General features: G+C 36.8%; 1 protein-coding gene across 15 annotated transcripts in view; it reads right to left on the bottom strand.

The window, feature by feature from the left end:
* The window catches only part of LOC106874006 (focal adhesion kinase 1), a 235425-nt gene that overhangs the window by 101750 nt on the left and 114629 nt on the right, over window positions 1-19046 (bottom strand). For all 15 annotated transcript variants that reach the window (XM_052970233.2, XM_089356767.1, XM_052970231.2 and 12 more), the window contains exons 3-5: window positions 14516-14691; window positions 13681-13768; window positions 2237-2316 (exon numbers count right to left, since the gene is read on the bottom strand). In XM_052970233.2, coding sequence (XP_052826193.1) covers window positions 2237-2316; window positions 13681-13768; window positions 14516-14691 — 344 coding nt within the window. The remainder of the gene's footprint in view (window positions 1-2236; window positions 2317-13680; window positions 13769-14515; window positions 14692-19046) is intronic.

Below are 19046 nucleotides of genomic sequence, written 5' to 3'. Positions count from 1 at the left end.
CTTCCATCGAGTGTGCTTCCCTTTGATAGTAAGTACCTGTTTTTCTTCCACTCTCTTTATTCCCTTTCGCAGTATTTGCCTCCAGTGTGGGCAATCATTTGCAACCTCTTCCCATCACAGGAAGTCAATATATATATATATATATATATATATATATATATATATATATATATACACACACACACACACACACATACACAATGTGCACAGTACACTTTAAGAGCCGAGAGGACACTTTAGCCTTACCAGAGACAGGACAACTTCTCTAGCATTGGTGTCATGTTAAAATGCACCCAGTTCTCTCTGTACATATCAAAACTGGAATGTGTGAGCAAGACCTGGTTCTCAACCTGACCAAGAGGACAGTAACTCAGAATAAGAACAGAATTGGGCTGTGAAGATACATCCAACCCATACCAGTAAGAAAAGCATTGATGACGATACTAAATATTACAAGAGCAGATATTTAAAACAATGGAAATTACTTGAAAAGATATTTTTAAAATGCATGAAATGAGAAATATTTTCAAGGTTCTCAACACTACTGCTACTGTTTAGCCTTAGGTCACACCTGAACACCGATCAAACAAAACTGTCATCCAAGGTATTCCAGTCATGACCACCTCATTTTTTTTTTAAATAACAAAGGATTAGTAGGTTATTATACATAAAATTCATTTTTATGAGAAGTAGAATGAATAAAAAAAAAATGCCTTAAATTTTGAACAATAACCATTTTCCAATAATCCTGTGATAACACATCTCCTTACATTCAACAGTTACAAATTCATTAAAAACACTAATTATAGCTTTCATATGACTGAATCTTTTATTATATATTATAAAGGTAGCTAACAATATTTGACACTAAAACTCTAAGCTTAAACACTGTTTGAGAAGTGTAGAGTCTGGCATTATCATGGAGCAATATCAGAACCATGTTTGATAACCAATGTAGATAGCCTGAAGGATAATAGTGAATGAATTTCAGTAATCTCTTAACAATATGAGTTGTTGTTTCCCCAGGTTTAAAATAAAAAGGCTAATTCCTTCACACTTCTACAAAACTGTGACAATGCTGTAAACCTAGCTTTTCAGTCTCATCTAGACCTCTTTCTATTGTAAGATCCCACTTTTTGCCACATGTTATGATGCATTTCAAAAGTAGGTCCCTGAGCTGACATGATATGGTCCCTATGGAAGGGCCAAAATCTTTAGCAAGAGCTTAAACCTTTGTTCTTGATTTTCCCACTGTCCTCAATAAGTTTTCTTCATTAAGAACAGGTTTGGGTCTCCCATGAAATTCATCATCACCATCACCATCATCAATAAACTATTTTTTCATCTTATATACATCTCTCCATATGATATGCAGTGAGCTAGAATATCGTTAGCACATTGGGTAAAATGCTTAGCAGCATTTCATCCATCTTTACATTCTGAGTTCAAATTCCACCAAGGTCAAGTTTGCCTTTCATCCTTTTGGGGTTAATAAAATAAGTACCAGTTGGTGTAATCAACTTACCCCTCCTCTAAAATTGCTGGACTTGATCCCAAGTTGAAACCACCACTACTACTACTACTACTACTACTACTACTACTACTAGTATTATTTACAAGTTAAAGCCCACTAAACCAATGCTGAACAATTTACATGGCTAAAGTTTTCTCTAAATAATGTGTTGATGTTAACAGTTGTTTCAGCAGTGCTGTGCTCTAATTTAAATTCATACTTGAAAATTAGTTCCTGGGTAGGCACTACTGCTGATAGGAGTGAAATAATGTCCAATAAAAATAACTGATGTTATTTGAATTGAATCTATAAAATAATTAGTATCATTTATCATGATGCAAGAAAAGAAGAGACATTTCATACATAACAACCTGACATTTTTCAATGTATGCTTTTATTTACGAGTAGATGTTGGGAGTGAGATTTGAAGGAGAATAGACAGCTGTTTCTGGTAGTTTGAGTGAGCACTATTTTGAATATTCCTTTTTTTTTTTTTAATTATTTTTTACAATAATGTAAAATTTGAGACTGAAAATTATACAAATCTGGTCATTTGAGAAGAAATGACATAATTCCAATGAACAAAGCAAAAATTCTGCATGGCTCAGAGTAGCAGATCGGCCAATGTTCAGTAAATCACTCAATTACCTTGAGCTTTGTTATAGAAGCATATCAAATGGAGAGATGCATATAAGATGAAAAAATAGTTTATTGAGCTCTTACCTCATTTCAATACAACCAAGTCGAATAGCAACATCATGGTCAACATGTTCTGCCACATCGAGCATGTAGTCATTCCGAACCTGTAAAGTTAAATAACAGATATTTTAAACAGTTCACTCAACCAACACAATCACTATTGACTTTATTAACATAACACTAGATACTGATCAAAAAATCAATTTGCTTGAGTCAACATAATGCAAAACAGTGACCAAGAGATCAACTGGCTCGAGTCAATATGATGGCAGATACTGACCAAGAAATCAATTGGTTTGAGTCAACATATTACCAATTACTGACTCGAGTCAACATGCTGTCAGACACTAACCAAGGGATCAAGTGGTTTGAGTCAACACAAAGCTAGACTGGCCTTCGTGCGGGTGACACGTAAAAGCACCCACTACACTCTCTGAGTGGTTGGCATTAAGAAGGGCATCCAGCTGTAGAAACTACCAAATCAGATTGGAAGCTGGTGTTGCCATCCGGTTTCACCAGTCCTCAGTCAAATCGTCCAACCCATGCTAGCATGGAAAGCGGACGTTAAACGATGATGATGATGATGATGATGAATGAAATTAATAAATATCAAACAGTTATCAGCTAAGCCTTATGGTATTTTAGTTTATCCTGCCATGTTAGACATTGTCTTCCCTCCAGGATCAATAAAATACATACCTTTCCAATATTAGAGTAATTTTAATTAATAACACCTTGTGGCTTTGTAACAGAAATTATTATTATAATTGTCATGTTACAAAAAAACAGGGTCTTTGGATTTACTTATGCCCATATCTTTCCTTATTTTGTCCAAGTCCAATAAGGTTAACTGAAGCTCTTGCTCAAGAGTACAACACAATGACTTGCCCAGATGAGGTCTGAACATATGACTGTGTGGTTGGTCAGTAGTTTACTTCCTTAACGTCACAGACATTATGCTTAAAAGTATACTTTGAGTATACGTTCAGTTCTTCAAATTAATTACATTCTTAACAAATAGATTCCTATTATCCTTTTTTCTAGATCTTTCCAAAACAGGAAGAATTTTACAAGAAAAAATAATTTCTAAGTTTTCTTGTAATTTATGTCATCATCATTGTTTTAATATTCACTTTTGTATGCTTGCAGGAGTTGGACAAAATTTGCTCTAAGTTTTTAATGCTGATTTCAAATATACAATTAGTTTTTTGACATCAAGTACAGTTTTCAAAATGAGAAAGTGTTTTGGTCTTAACTCATGCATTATATAGAAATTCCAATTAATGACGTGTATGCATGTATTTCATTTACATCATGGAAACATACCTTTAAAATAAACTACATTATTCATTGCTGCAATATTCCATCATCTTAAATTAACCAATCAGGTTTTGTCTGATGAAATAGGTATTTCATCATCTCAAATTCAATATAAGTATAACCGTTTGTATCTATTTCTTTATTTGTTTTACAGTGTTAACAATGTTAAGATAGTGTAGAAATCATCCTGATGTGTTTTTTTTATGTCTGTGGACAATTTGTGAAAGCTCAAAAACATACAACACCACCAGAGATCAAGACTTATAAGCTATACATTGACTGTTTCTTGGAGATCAGGACAAGTTATGGGCGCCACATTTTATCTGCTCAGCTTGCTCAAATGGCTTATGTGACTGGTTCAATAAGAAGTCCATGCCTTTTGCCATTCCAATGATATGGAAGGAGCTGAAAGACCATTTTGATGACTTATTTTTGCAAAGTAAATGTCACAGGATTTTCTATGAAGAATAAACACAAAATTGTGTATCTCAATTTGGATTCTGCAATGAGGCCTGTGCCTCACAATGGAAGTCTGCCAATTCCAGTTTCACCAGATCATGGTGTTGAAGCATCAGATGATGATGCTGACTGTCACGATAGTGCTGCTGAGGAAGATTATGTGGCTGATGACGATAGCTTTGAAACTCAGAAATTTTCCCAAGCTGAAGTGAATGACCTTGTCAGAGACCTACCCCTCTCAAAAGATAAAGCAGAACTTTTGGCATCAAGACTGAAGGAGAAGTATCTGCTAGAGCATGGTGTTCATATAACTTATTTTCAGCAGAGAAATGTGGTTCTACAAAATACTGTTTCTTGTGTCTATGGGATAGTCAGGCAACTGACAGACATTATTCGGAATCAAACTGGCAGACAAGAACATCATACCAGCCAGGACTGTCCTGCGTCAAGAATAAACCTCTTGTAAATCCATGTACTGTCCTATTGCCATCTTGGCACATAAAGCTTGGACTGATGAAACAGTTTGTAAAAACGCTAGGGATGAGAAATGCCAGAGGGTTTGAGTATATTGTAGAAAAGTTTCCCAAAATCACACAGGCGAAGTTGAAACAGGGTATCTTTGTTGGACTCCAAATTAGAGAAGTACTCAAAAATGTCAACTTCAAGACAATACTGGATAAACTAGAACTGCCTGTCTGGAATGCTTTCAATTTGATCTGTGAGAATTTTTGGGGTAACAAGAAGGCAATCAGCATGAAAAGTTATTATAAAAAAGTTGGTTTGCATTCATAATGAGTATAATACACTTAATTTTGTTGACCAGTGTTATCTAACAAATTCACCATGAAATTTGTTGAAGGACTTCATCAACAGCAGCTTTACCTTTATGCAGTCAACGAGGAGAAGTCAAATTATCTGCACTTTCGCCTTCTGTGCATGTGTGCTTATAGTTAGTATTATTGTGATCACACGAGTGATCTTTAAGCCTGATGGCACCATTTTTCTTTCTGGCTTTACAGTGTAAACATGGCTCCTTCACTAGCAATATGCACCAAAGAAGAACACAGAGCAGTGGACCGAGAGATAGCAATGGTGAACTGGTTCATCATTACCATCTCTCAAGCTTACTCAATCTTCTCATCAGTGGTGGAGGGTGATGGGCATCCTGCTCCCGCTTCATGCATCATGCATGTCTGGCCACTTTTAAACTTTTTGACCCACTCATGCACACCTCTACACTAAAAGCTTCCGATGAATTTCAGCACCTGACACACTTCCGACCAGAGAAATTGGATCTCTGCTCTTTGTTCTTCTTTGGTACACATTGCTTGTGGAGCAGCCATGCTTACACTGTAAAGTTGCAAAGAAAAATGGCATGATCAGGCTCCAACTTCGATCATGTGACCACAATAGTACCAAATATAAGCACGCATGTGCAGAAGCCAGTGTGACAATAATAAAGAAATGTTATGGCAAAAGTGCGGATAATTCTTGACTTCCCTTCATATATGATTCAAAGGTTGCAGCCTTGTCACACTGAGGATTATGTTAAGGGTTAAAGTGTCTGTGGGCAACTCAGCCCCTTATACATACCAAGTGTAGGTAGTTGTTACACTTTTGAAATAATTGGAAAAGTAGTGACTCAGTCAGTGTAAACCAACAGAAATCCATCATATATAAATGTATGTTATGTACATGCCATAATAATAGATGAAAGGAGTGGAGGAAACTGAATACTAACATTATGACTACCATCCCCAGTTTCCCTGAAGTAGAACAAGTATATAAATAGTAGAGGTATGTGTGTAATAGAGATCTATTCTATCTATGATGTATAACTACATATGTAATATATACTGTATGTAGTAGAGTTATTTGAGTATGTACATATATGCAGTAGAGATGTGTATGTATCTTTTATCTTTCCCTTTGTTGTAGGACTTCAGGCATGCTAAGGTACTGCCTTGAAAAGTTTACTCAAACAAATTCATTCTAGTACTAATTTTTTTTTTTAAAGTTTGGTACTAATTCCATTGGTCTCTTCTGCCAAACTGCTAAGTTATGGGTATGTAAACAAACTAAACTAATGCAGTAGAGCTGTGTATGTATATGTAGTCATGCTATTTGTGTATATGTATTCATTCAGTAGAGCTACTTGGCTATATATAATTGGATATGTTTGCATTTTTATATGTAAAAGACATATATATTATTAGATTTATGTATGTTTATATGTGTAGCAGAGCTATGTTTGTGCACGTATGTAAATGTAATGGAACTATACATGTGTAGTTTTGCTACATGTTCATACTTATATACATGTGTGCATACATGTAGATAATGTGGTAGAATTTTATAAGTATAATTTATCTGTGTAAGCCACTATCCCTGAAATACTGGGGAAATAAATAATAATCAAATCAGAGATGGGAGTAGGAGAAGAGAGGTTAAAGTAAGTGGAGGAGGACTACACCTGTATATACATATTATTGATTGAGCAATTTTTACACCTTGATGTGTATGTGTGCTTTTCTAAGAGTGAGTGACTGTGAGTATGGATATACACACAAACAAGTTATTAATTTTTTGTTTGTCTTCTCTACAAAAATACCAACCCGCTCCCACCATTTTATCAACAGGCAACTCCAGGTATATTATACTTTTGTAATGTTATATCTATTTGGCAATCAAATAAGTTATCTGTCTATCTGACTTATTCAGATTTCCTGTACCATTAGTGTATGACAATGGAGAAATGTGTTTGAGAGAGAGAGAGAGAGATGCTGAATATTTCAAATTCATTTCCCCATGCTAGTATGAAATAACCAGGTCTCATAGCAATTTGTCATTTGTCTTAGTAATCATTTGTCATCTGGCACACAACAGTAGAATAAAAAAAGTCACCAATTCTTGCAGCTGTGCAAGTCATGTTTTGTGACATAGATTTTACAGTTGGATGCACTTCTTAATACGAACCTCTTTGCAACATGAAGTGTGTGTATTTTATCATTACATCAGTAACAGAGAAGTTGTCTGTAGCAAGTTGCAGTTTTATTAGTCTTACTGCTCTTGTTGACAAATTGCTTTTACTGAAGCTTAGAGAGTTCAAGTCTCCTTCATATAATGAGGACATAACCTTTTCTGAATACTGCAAGCCTAATGCCCAGTTCAACATGTAACAGAAGACCTTAATGAGGCAAGTGGTCTCTACATCTGATGCTGTTTGATGGCAACTATTCAACTTGAGGCAACCACAATTCCATACCAAGATAATAGAAAAACCCATTCAGGAGCTGCTTTATGTCACTGGTGCTGTGTTTGTTACACAGAAGTTGCTGAATTTTTGTCACTGTGAAGAAGACAGAAGTTTTCCACCAGCCCACAACTCCCTTTACATCACCATCAGTGAAACAGAGTTGAAGACAGTCCACCAGTTGAGCTACCTGGGGTGCATCATCTTGTTAGATGCAGGTGCATGATCAACAAAGATATTAATAACAGACTGGTCAAAGCAAAGAGCAGTTGACTGTACTAGAAGGGTCTGGAACTGCAAGTAACTGAAGGATTGTACAAACGATCATTGTGTATAAAGCCTGTATACTGATCACCCTCCTATAAGGCTCTAAGTTGTAAGTTACCCAATTACCATATCCGGCTCCTAGAGCACTTCCATAATCACTGTTTTTGTACTATCCTCATTCTCTGTCCAAATAACTTTGCTATCAATATTAAAATCATTAAAGCAGATGGAAGTCACCAGCATGAAGGTCACATTGATGAAGTTGAAGCTGTACTGGGCAGAGTAAGAAGAATCATTGCCTGTTTAAGATTGAGTTCTATGGAAAACTCCCTACTGGTCATTGTAACAGAAAGGCACCAAAGAAAAGAAGAAAAAATATCTAAGAACTCTCTGAAAAAATCTCTTGGTGACATTCACATTGATCATTGCTAGTGATCTACTTGAACTTCCAATTCAAAGCCTGGAGAGACACCATTCACCAGTTATTCTCAACTGAGAATGCATGCCGGCATGACCTTGATGGAAAGAGATGTTTGAGGAAAAGCAATAACACAGTAGTACCAAACCCAGAAGAGAATCTTCCTCGCAGACAGGCCTGCCTGTCTTGCATTGGAGTCCACAGCACCTCAATGAACCTGCAATCAATGTGGACAACCCTCATCAAGAATTTTCCTTCATTCACAAAACCAAGCCATCATTGTGATGAGAGGTTTATTCAGAGTTCTCACCATTCTAGATGGACCAGCCACCTTCCTTAGACCTTAGAAGGCTTCTCCATGACTGTAAGGGAGGGGGATAGAATCAACTACCAAAGGGACTCATAGTAGTGTCTAAAGCTGTTGAGAATAACAGTTGCTGCTATGATACAAGAATGGGGAACTTAATTACAACTATCACATGGAAGCTTACGGTGGCATCTTTCTTGGGTGCTATCCACTTCCTTCAATCACTTTATTTTCTAATGATTAATATCATTCTAGAAGGGTTGCATTTTCTTCAAATCGTGGAGTTCACATGCTCATGCTATTAGACCAGAACCCTTATATACTACTCATCTTCACTATAGCCGAGAAGCAAAGCTTCTTCATAATGCAGCGAAAGAGTTTAGTTACCATGGAAGCTCTCTAAGGTTGTTGGGAATAAAAGATTGTTTCTGCAATGTAGACAGAGGAGAGGAGGTTTAGAGTAGCAGTCTGAAGCAGCTGGGAAAGAGGCTTGTTTCCATGATGTAAGTGGAGGGGAAGCTTAGCTACCAAAGGAACTTATTGTGATCGGTTAAAGCCAGCCAAGCACAAGTTTGTTGATGTTTTTTGCTTTAGATCAGAGGCATGGCTGAGATGGCAGTCATTCCAAATATCATGTTAGAATGGTAATTAAATATATTAGGCTCATAAACTTAATAATGAGCCAATAGGGTAGAATATAGCCATAATGATATTAATCTAAGTTGACTGTGTTCAAAAGTTGTGCCCACAGACCACTGAGTCATAGCCGTTAGTGTTTTTGTCTGTGTATGTGTGTCTATTTTTATGTGTCATCATTCGCTCACCTATGTAGCCATCTACCTACCTATCTGTGTATCTATCTACAAACATGTGTGTTTGTTTATCTACTTATCTACATCTAATTATCATTCTATTACATCATATAAAAGTCAAAGACATGAATGCTGTACCTCTCCCCAGTGTAAATGTTGTGTAGGAAATCAATTATATTTAATGAACTGGGAAGTTGGTGAACTAGTTTACAGCTATTCTGTTGGTCTGGTACAGGGTGTGTTTATATATGAGAAACTGTATCTGTGAGAGAACCAGAGAGAGACAGTAGAAACATGTGCCTACGCGCATGAATGAATTAAAATGTATACATGAAAGTGTGTATGTGTGCGCGCACACACACACAGGGATAAAGTATATGTGTGTATGGCCAAGTTGTGTAAGGGAAAATATGTATATGAGGAAGTGTAAACATGTTGAACATGTGCATATGGAAGCATGAATGAATGGATGAGAAATGTGTTCATGTGTGTAAGTGCGTGCATGTCTGCACTCAAATACGTGTGTACAAATATAAGTGTGTGTACATTATTACTGATAAAAAAGGACGATGTGACCAGATCCACTTGCAACCACTCTCAGCTGTAAGGCATATGGAAACAAAACACACAACACAGGACCTAATCATTAAACCAACCAGCTGATATTTTTGTGAGTCACACCTGCTCTTGTGTACTTACTCCCCACCCCAAGGAGAGAGAGAAAAGCAGCAGTGGTAATACGTATGGCAGTAATATATCCATGCACAGTCATACATACATACATACATATTACACAATACACACATGTGTACACACACAAAGGGAGATAACTGAGTCAGACCTTTGTAAGGCTTTCTTTCTGTAAATGACTCACCCAGGAAAAAACTTTTAGTCATACAAGTAACCCCTTCTTCCTCATGCCCTACTCTCCAATCCTACAAGATATCTTGTGTAATAAATCACTAAACTACCTGCCCTTCCCCAACAAACACTGTTGGCTGTCAGTCAATTTCTCACACTCAGGCTCAGGATGGTGTCAAAAATATTTGATGAGTAAAAAAAATTTAATTGGGGTTAAGTTTGCCATGAGAAGAGGAGTTATATAATAATTTCAAGCAAAATCCTTAGTTGGAGATTGACTTTTCTAATTCTCATTCAAGGAGAATACAGGGCCTTATTATCTTTGCACTCTCTTTCCAGACTGGTGGGGTCAATATATTTGATATTCAGCTCAAACAGCTGCAGGTTGTTATATTCCAGTCCTAGATTGGACCTGATTAAGCAGATCTGTGATTTAAGTTGTTACAGCCATAAAAATCTCATCCTTTTATGAGAAGAATAATGTATCTAAGATTACCTTATCCAGTGTATCCACTTCTTTATCAAGAGAATAGGAGAGAAATTTAGCTGCTATTTTTAGTAAGTCAAGTAACCACCAAGAAGCTTCAAGTAATAAATATGTAATGGTGATACTTCCAATGCTTTAAAGCTTTAGGTAAAAATATTTGGTAAAGTGTATGGCACAGAGGTTTTGTGAGGATAGTAATGGGATAAGAAGCAGATCTGTCAAGTGAGCTTATCTGGTGGACACTAGTTCTAATTGTTTTTAGTAGTAGTAGAAGAGGAGGTTAGTGGATACTGTCTGGTCTACTAGTTGTAGAGATTTCTGACAGCCTTTGGTTCAATATGGTGAAACAGGGAGAATTGTGGTGGTTGTAGTAGAAACAGAGAGAGAGAGAGAAGTTAGTTGTTAGTGGGCTGATAGTTAGTGTTGGAAGAAGAGTGAAGGCTTACTAATTATTCAGATGGCTTTCCTTCAGAGAAGTAGGTACCTTTGTTATATTCGAAAGTTGAAATGGTGAGATGATACACCAAGTCAGTGAGTTACGGTAGTAGTGTGCTGATGAGGAGGGAAGGTTTGGTAATCAACCATATGAAGAGCTATCCAAAAACAAATTATCTTCTTTCTTTGTGATGACTATACCCTAAATGTTGCTTTTATTTATTCCTTAAATGTTGTCTGTAGCAGATAAAGACCACAACTGGTCATTTCAAATTCTAGTGAATCAATGATTGTGAGGTTAGGATACTGAACTACTGTTATGACATGGTCATAAGTTTAAAGCTTACCACAAGAACCATTGCATTGTGTTTTTTATATTCAGGCTATCTAAGGTGGCAAACTGGCAGAATCGTTAACACGCTGGCCAAGATGCTTAGCAGCATTTCATCTGCCACTACATTCTGAGCTCAAATTCCACTGAAGTTTATTTTGCTTTTCATCCTTTTGGGGGTTGATAAAATAAGTACCAGTTGAGCACTGGGGTTGATTTAAATGACTTGGGCCCCTGCCACAAAACTGCTGTCATTGTGCCAAAATTTGAAACTAATATTCAGGCTATCTGGGAGAATCAGCCTGCAAAGTTCATGGAAACAGGCCATTTTCCCATTACTACTTTACAGAGGGAAAAAGATGGGGAAATGGACACAAAAATGGTTTTAATCATCATTTTAATGTCCCCTTTTTCATGCTCACATGGGTTAGATGGTATTTGTTGAGGCAGATTTACTACAATGGGATATCCTTCCTGTCACCAACCCTCCTGTTTCCAAGTATAACATTTCCCCCATGACCAGACATGTTTTCATGTAAGACTGGAAACAGAAGACATCACTTGCATGAGAGTGACACTTATTTACAATTATCATGTGATGTCAAGGCAAGGAGACAGAAACACTTTCAGTTTCTGTCTACCAAATCCACTCACAAGGATTTGGTCTTTACAAAGTCTGATTATATGCACATATGATTTAACGGTTATCTATGTCTACTGGGCAATATATCAACACTTTAATGTAAGAACAGTTAAGAAGTGATAATTATAATGATATACCCAACAAAGTACAGGACAATGACTTGGTCACAATCATTTCTCCAACAAAGCGATGAAGGTAATCCATATAGAAATAATTGTCAAGAACGGGAATGAAAATCTCCATAGTCCAATTCCTTCTGACCAAAACATCATTTAGAAGTAAGTTGAGAAACAATCAAAATACAAGGATTATGAGAACTACCCATTTCAATGAAACCAAAGATCTGAAAGTGGTGTGGTACTCCACTTAAATGTAACATTAATTCACACACCCAACCCCAATGAACCAAACTACATCTCTTTCATGCACTATGCTTATCTCTCCCTCTCCACTCCTGCAGCCCAACATTGCTCTGTCATCTCTCTCTACTGTTCTCTCCTTGCCAACTGTACCACTCAATGCACTTTTTCTCTCCTTTTTCCCTTTGCACTATTGTGAACTCCCTGCTCAAGCACCCTTGGCAATCCTTAACCATTATATTTATATTCACATTCTTGTACTTTGAGGTAATGCCCTGGCACATTGCCACCATCTCTCTCACCTCTCATCACCTGTTTTTGTGCCAAGTGATGAGCGGTTAGAGTCTGACTCAATACCCTTCTCAGTTGAGGGATTTATCTTGCAAGTTACTTGGTGGCCTCACTGGTGGTGGTGCCACATAAAATGCACCCAGTTTGGCATAAAAACCATGCCAAAGCAGACAGTAGAGCATGGCTTACCTGCTCCTATTGAACCTATGCCAGCAGGGAAAACAGACATTAAATGATGACGATATTGTGGAGTATTAAAGTGAAAACAATGCCAATAATAATCAAACTCTTAAGTAAGATAAAAAAAAAAGTAGTAATATAAAAACCACACCAGGTTTCACAAGTGATAATTCAAAACAAAACCTGTTGGGCAGGACCCACTTCCTAAGTAAAATATCTTTGGTTTAATAGCACAATCCACACAGTATTCTCTCTGCACAACACGCAATACAACTCAATACAATTATCACTAAAGAAAATAACATATTCATATATTCTACACCAGGAATAACACGGAGTCAAGAGGAAGTTTTAGCTTAAAATTGTTAATGGTATTGGAGCTGCAATAAAATATACCCAAGTATACTCTATAAAGTGGTCAGTGTTAAGCAAGGCATCATTACCAAAATATAACTTCTGAGCAAGATATGGTCTTCTGATTTCCAGCCTATACCTGCATGGAAAGCAGATGTGAAAATAGGTGCAGGTATGTGTACTATATATGAGATGTAGATAGTGTACTATGAGGTATATAATGCACCTAGCTGTAGGTTGGTGTACTATGAGACATATTGTACACCTAATTGTCAGGTGTACTGTGAGACATGTAGTACATTTAGTTGAAAGTAGTGAACTATGAAACATAGTTCTATGGAAGATATAGTGCATCCAGCTGTAGGTAGATGTATTATGAGACATATGGTATGCCTAACTATGTGTAGCTGTATTATGTAAGACAAAATACTGCTGTAAAGTGTAAGAACAGAAGTAACCTTGTAACCATAAAGAGTCAAGTCTAATTCTTCCCGAGAGAAGAAAAAAGAGCTTGTCATGATTATCAGGACTTTTAATCAAGGTTCAGATTGATTTTCCATTGATTTGGAGCTACAGAAAAACCAGAAATAGCAGCTAATCTTGTACTTTCTCATAATTTGGAAGAAGTGATATTATAAGGCAAGCGTGACATCACAGTGCAGTGGTTGGAAAGAGTAGAAGAGTAACATACCTGATCATAGAGGTAGTCGAATGTCACTTTATCCTTCAGCTGGAGAGTTTTGTAGGAATCAGGCATATAACGTACCCGGAGTTCAAACCTGGATAATGTAAACAAAAATAAAAGTTAACATATGAGACACACAGACAGAGAGAAAGAGCACCATGTTAGATGGCATTCTAGTACTGCTTAACCTTAAGTTGCAGTATGATGGCTGAATGGTTAAAAAGTTTGCTTCACAACTATGCAGCCCCCATGGCACCTAGGACAACTGTAATTGTTTTATAGCTTCAAGTTGACCCATAACTTGTGAATGAAGCCGGGTAGATGGAAACTGCATAGAAGCCCACTGGATGAATCATATCAGTCATATAAAGGTACAGCCATGTCACACTGTGGCATGTTGACTATGCTTGGGAATCACATTGAGTGTACATTTGTCCGTAGAATGCTCAACCACTTACATGTTAATTCAATGTACATTTTGGTCCAAACAATTGAATCCTCGTCATTGAAACTGGCAGAAATCATGTCTCCATCCATCCACTTTACGTATATTGAGCATCAACACATTTGTTGTTTAGCCATAGATTAGACCTAATCCATCAGACCTATTATTAAAAGGTGCTCCAGTTGATACCATACATCTTTATTTTTTAGATATAGTTTATCTAGGGGTAACATTATCAAGTCTATCCTTCCTTTTTTTTTAAGGTAGGTAGGTTAAACTTGAGACAACACACATTCTATATGGTTAATATAGTATATCTAGCAGTAACAGAATACATATTCTCTCAGAATATAAGTATAAAATATAGCAAAATAGTAAATAGTGTTAAACACTTACCTCCACACTTCGTAAGGATGTTTCAGATTATATTTCTCTTGAACTTGGAACATGGTCAGGTCATTATGCAACCAAAAACTCTCTCGCGATTGTGTATGTACCAACTTCAGAGCATAACATCGGGAATAAACTGACTCACTCACATTTAGACGACCAACAACCAGCCGAATTATATCCTTGGGAAAAAAAAAAAAAAAAGACATAAATGAATGAGGCATTTATAAAGGTAAGATCCTGCCCGGTTTTCTTCAGCTTGATCACCCACCCTTCGTCTGTTGAAAGGTAATCAAGAAAATTTCTAGACCTTCTGTGATCAAGTATATCCAGCAGTGAGTGAATGAGAGATCAAACATTACTGAGTTCAAGATGATACCAAGTGGACTCTGGTCACCACTCAGAGGAAGAATTGAGGTTAGCAAGCATCTTGTGCATTCTACTGTGTTACCATCACCAAGTTTTAGTTCCATTAATTTCATATGAATATATTGACATATTTAATACGATTATTCTTATAATTGCTAGTGTTAAACAGACAAGAAACCATACTATTCTATGAATGCATCAATACATCCAACACAGAATTATAATAAACTAAAGTGAGACAACATATATCATTCTATACAATTAATATATCTAAAGTAACAGAGTGTAATGTTTCCTAAGCTATAAGAATGAGGGACAAGTCAAAGTGTTTCATGGTCTTTCAGCAGATAAGGGGTAATTGTTTCTCAGGATGCTAGACCATCAAAGAAATACTCCCAGATGATTTTGTACTTATTTCTCAGACAAATAGGCCAACTGAGATTTGTAGAATCAAGTATACTTCCACAAATGGGTAACAAAAATACCTGCAATGAGATTTGAAACCCTGTTTATAGTTCAATACAGCACCAACATCACCATTTAACTTCCATGGGTGTGATTGTTTAGCCCTAGGTGAACTCTGAGTAGACCCTAAGATCAACTCTTTCCAGATATACCATTTTGTCTTACTTACAGGAATAAGCATTTTTGATACATTATTTAAAGTGTCCTCAATTTTTCAAATGGCGGGATGTGACATGGAGGAGATTGGACTGTTATTTCTAGCATACAGAGGCTCCTACAGTAGGTTGTAATGCTGACAGAACAACAAAAATAAGTGATGACAGTGGGCAAATTCATTAATCTGTTAGTTTACTGAAGCATCTATGATCGCTTCCTATTCATGTAGTATGTCTCAGAAGTAAATCAGTCAAGACAGAGATAGCTGCCATTTCACAAGCTGTACTCACAGACTGAGATAAACTCATCTGCTAAATAACCACTTATCAAATTTTACAGTGCTTTGCCACTACTTAAAGTGATGAGTGGTTCCAATGTGTGATACCTGATTTCTGCTCAATGGACTGAAACTGCATCTTGGCCACAGACACTGGAGACAAGATCAAAATAAATCAGCCCCAATTATTTCTCTAGTCCCTTATTTACTCAACCACTGACATTCTTCAAAGAAAGGTGGAGAAAGCATTAGAACAGCGGTTCTCAAATTGGGGTCCACAAAGTGATTTTAGGGGGACCAGGAAGGGACACTGAATTGTCATGAAAACAGGTGGCCTGAGACAGCTAAGTTTTAAAATTTCAGGAATTTCAATTTTTTGCATATTATCATCCTTTTTTGCTGTTGACTTCAAAAACGCACGCCACTCGTACACACTCATTTGCTAATCCCATTTGTTGTACAAGTGTGACTGGCCGATGGAAAATATGCAGGTATAACAGTTGATCATGCATGTGCTGTCGGTATTCTATGCTCACATGATTCACCACTCCACTTATCGGTGCATGTTCCTGCATGACTTTGCCCTTTGCCAAACACCCTTTCTCATCCCACATGATGGCAGGGCTTTATAAGGAAGGCATGGTTGTTTTCCATGGCAACGTATTCTGACAGAACTGTCTTCTTGATGGTTATCAATTCACAGAGGTCTATCTACAGACAAAACAATGCTCATATGCACTTTGGATTTCTTCTACAATTAATAGTGAGAGGCAAGCTTTATTGCTAATTAGTGCACCCCGTGGTATGTGACAAATGCACAATAAATATAAAATGTAGTTATATTAAATTGGTTTACTGAAATTTATCTTTTTTTTTATAATGCCTCCAAAAAATAAAATAAAATATGATGAATCTTATTTGAAATTCAGTTTTACTGTAATAAAGTATGATGGAGAAGGAAAGCACAGTGTATTTTGTGCTCCAAAGTTTTGGCGTCTATTTCACTAAAGCCTAGCTATTTAAAGAGGTATTTCAAAACGAAGCAGCCCAATTCAATAAACAGAAATGTCAACTTCTTCAGACGTGAAGCTGACAGATTGACAAAGTCCAGACTTGATGACACAGGAATGTTTGTTGCTGGACATTACAGCTGGTTTGAAAGCATCCTACGAGATTTCAAGGAAAATAGATGTTGCCAAAGAGCCCCACAATACTGGTGAGGAGTTGATATTGTCTTGCTACGAAGATATATCTAATGTGCTAGGAAGTTCAGAATTTCAAAAGCTGAAGCAGGTCTCCCTCCCAAACGATACTGTTAGCAGACGAATAACTAAACCATCTGATAACACTGTCGCAGTTGATCTCTAAGATTCACAATTCGCTTCTTAACTTTTTCATGATCCAGCTTGAGGAAACAACAGATGTTTCCAACTTAACCCAACTTTGCATCTATGTACGTTAACCATCACCTGGAAGACGAATTCCTGTTTTGCGGACCCCTTAGCACCAAAACAACTGCAAGGGAAATATTTAACAAAGAGGACAAATTTTTTGAGGCACATGATATCAACAGAGAGCATGTCATTGGTGTGTGCACTGATAGTGCTCCGGCAATGCTTGGTTGTCATTCTGGTTTTCAGGCTTTGGTGAAAGAAAAATCCCCAAGTGCAATTGGTACACACTGCATAATTTATCGACAAACACTAATGGTGAAACCCATGTCTGGTAAGTTAAAAAACGTTCTGTATTATATGTGTACAGTGGTGAACTTCATCAAAGCGAACATTCTCTACTCGTGTCTGTTTGCTGAGTTGTGCGAAGAAAGTGATTTTGAATTCGAAACGTTTCTATAGCACTTGAGAGGAAAAATAATGAAGAGGGTCCTCCTTCAGCGAAAATAAGTCCACTATATTTTGCAAGATGCCAAGTCAGATTTGCACACCAGATTCTCTGATGTTCATTTTCTGAAGTGCTTGGCACTTTTGGTGGTCATATTCGAGTCAGTAAATGCCATCAATCTTTCACTGCAAGGGAAAGATATAATCATGCTTCATTCTCATGAAAAACTGTTTTCAAAATGAAGCTTGAACTTTGGCACCCCTAGTTGGATAGAAAGAACTTTGCATCTTTTCCTCAACTTAAACATGTTTATTGATGAAAATGATCTTCAAGTCAATGACAATATCATTGAACACATGAAACGTGTCAATACTTGGCAGAGAAATATTCTCTTTATTTTCCTGATTTTCATGACTTTGGCAATTACTTCCACTTCATCAGGAACCTGTTTGTACTCTCTGTTAATGATCTGCCAACAGAAGACAATTCAAGAGCAGTTCATTGATTTAATCAATGATCGAGGTGCAAAATGTCTTATCCATGAAATGTGCTGTTCCAAATTTTGGATTGAAATGGCATGGTCATATCTTGTTGCCACAAAGATGTCACTTAAAGTACTGATGCCATTTCCAACCACATACGAGTGTGAGACTGCATTTTCCACTCTCTTTGCTATCAAAATGAAGTCACGAAATTGACTGGATGTCACACCAGAAATGAGGGTTGCCCTCTTTAAAACAGAACCAAACATAGAAGAGCTGGTTACCTTACTGAAAATAAAACAACAGTTGATCTGCTTTTGTGAATAAATAAATTCTTATATAATTTTTGTTATGTTATGTATTAGGGATTCAGGAAAAAGGATGGCAAACCTTCAGGGGAGGAGAAGAAAATGGTTCTAATAAAATTGTGGTTTTCTGTGCATACTAGTGGTCCAATTGGTCGAAACTTCTGTACATTTTGGGATGTTATTAAAATTCTTCTGTTGAAAATAGCTAAATTGGTTGAAATACACCTCTTGGATAATCAATATGAGGAATGACCTGACAATGGGGAGGAATAACATCTCAAACACGGTGAAAGGGGAAGGTGATGCTAAAAGTTCAAGAACCACAGTTATGTACATATATATACCGTAGTTTTCAATGTATGACCTGTGGTTTCTTTCTACCAAATGGGCATAAATGGGTCTTATGCAGTTGTTAATATTGGATGCGGGGAATATTTTTGAACTGTTTTCATTTCTCATTTGTTTTGTAACAAATTGATCAACTGATTCCCCATATTTTCATGTGTATCTCAATGGGGTATTGTGTGGAATAGATTGTAGGTCTATGGGCAGTGCAGTTCATAGTCTGGAAATTATGGTACACAAATGTATGTCATTTTTTCCATGTTAATTATCCTGCATTTAATAAGGGACCACAAATC

This window comes from Octopus bimaculoides, chromosome 8, assembly GCF_046866305.1.
Source record: "Octopus bimaculoides isolate indiv1 chromosome 8, ASM4686630v1, whole genome shotgun sequence".
In the NCBI taxonomy this organism is placed as follows: Eukaryota; Metazoa; Mollusca; class Cephalopoda; order Octopoda; family Octopodidae; genus Octopus; species Octopus bimaculoides.
This window is presented reverse-complemented; position numbering and strand designations above follow the sequence as displayed.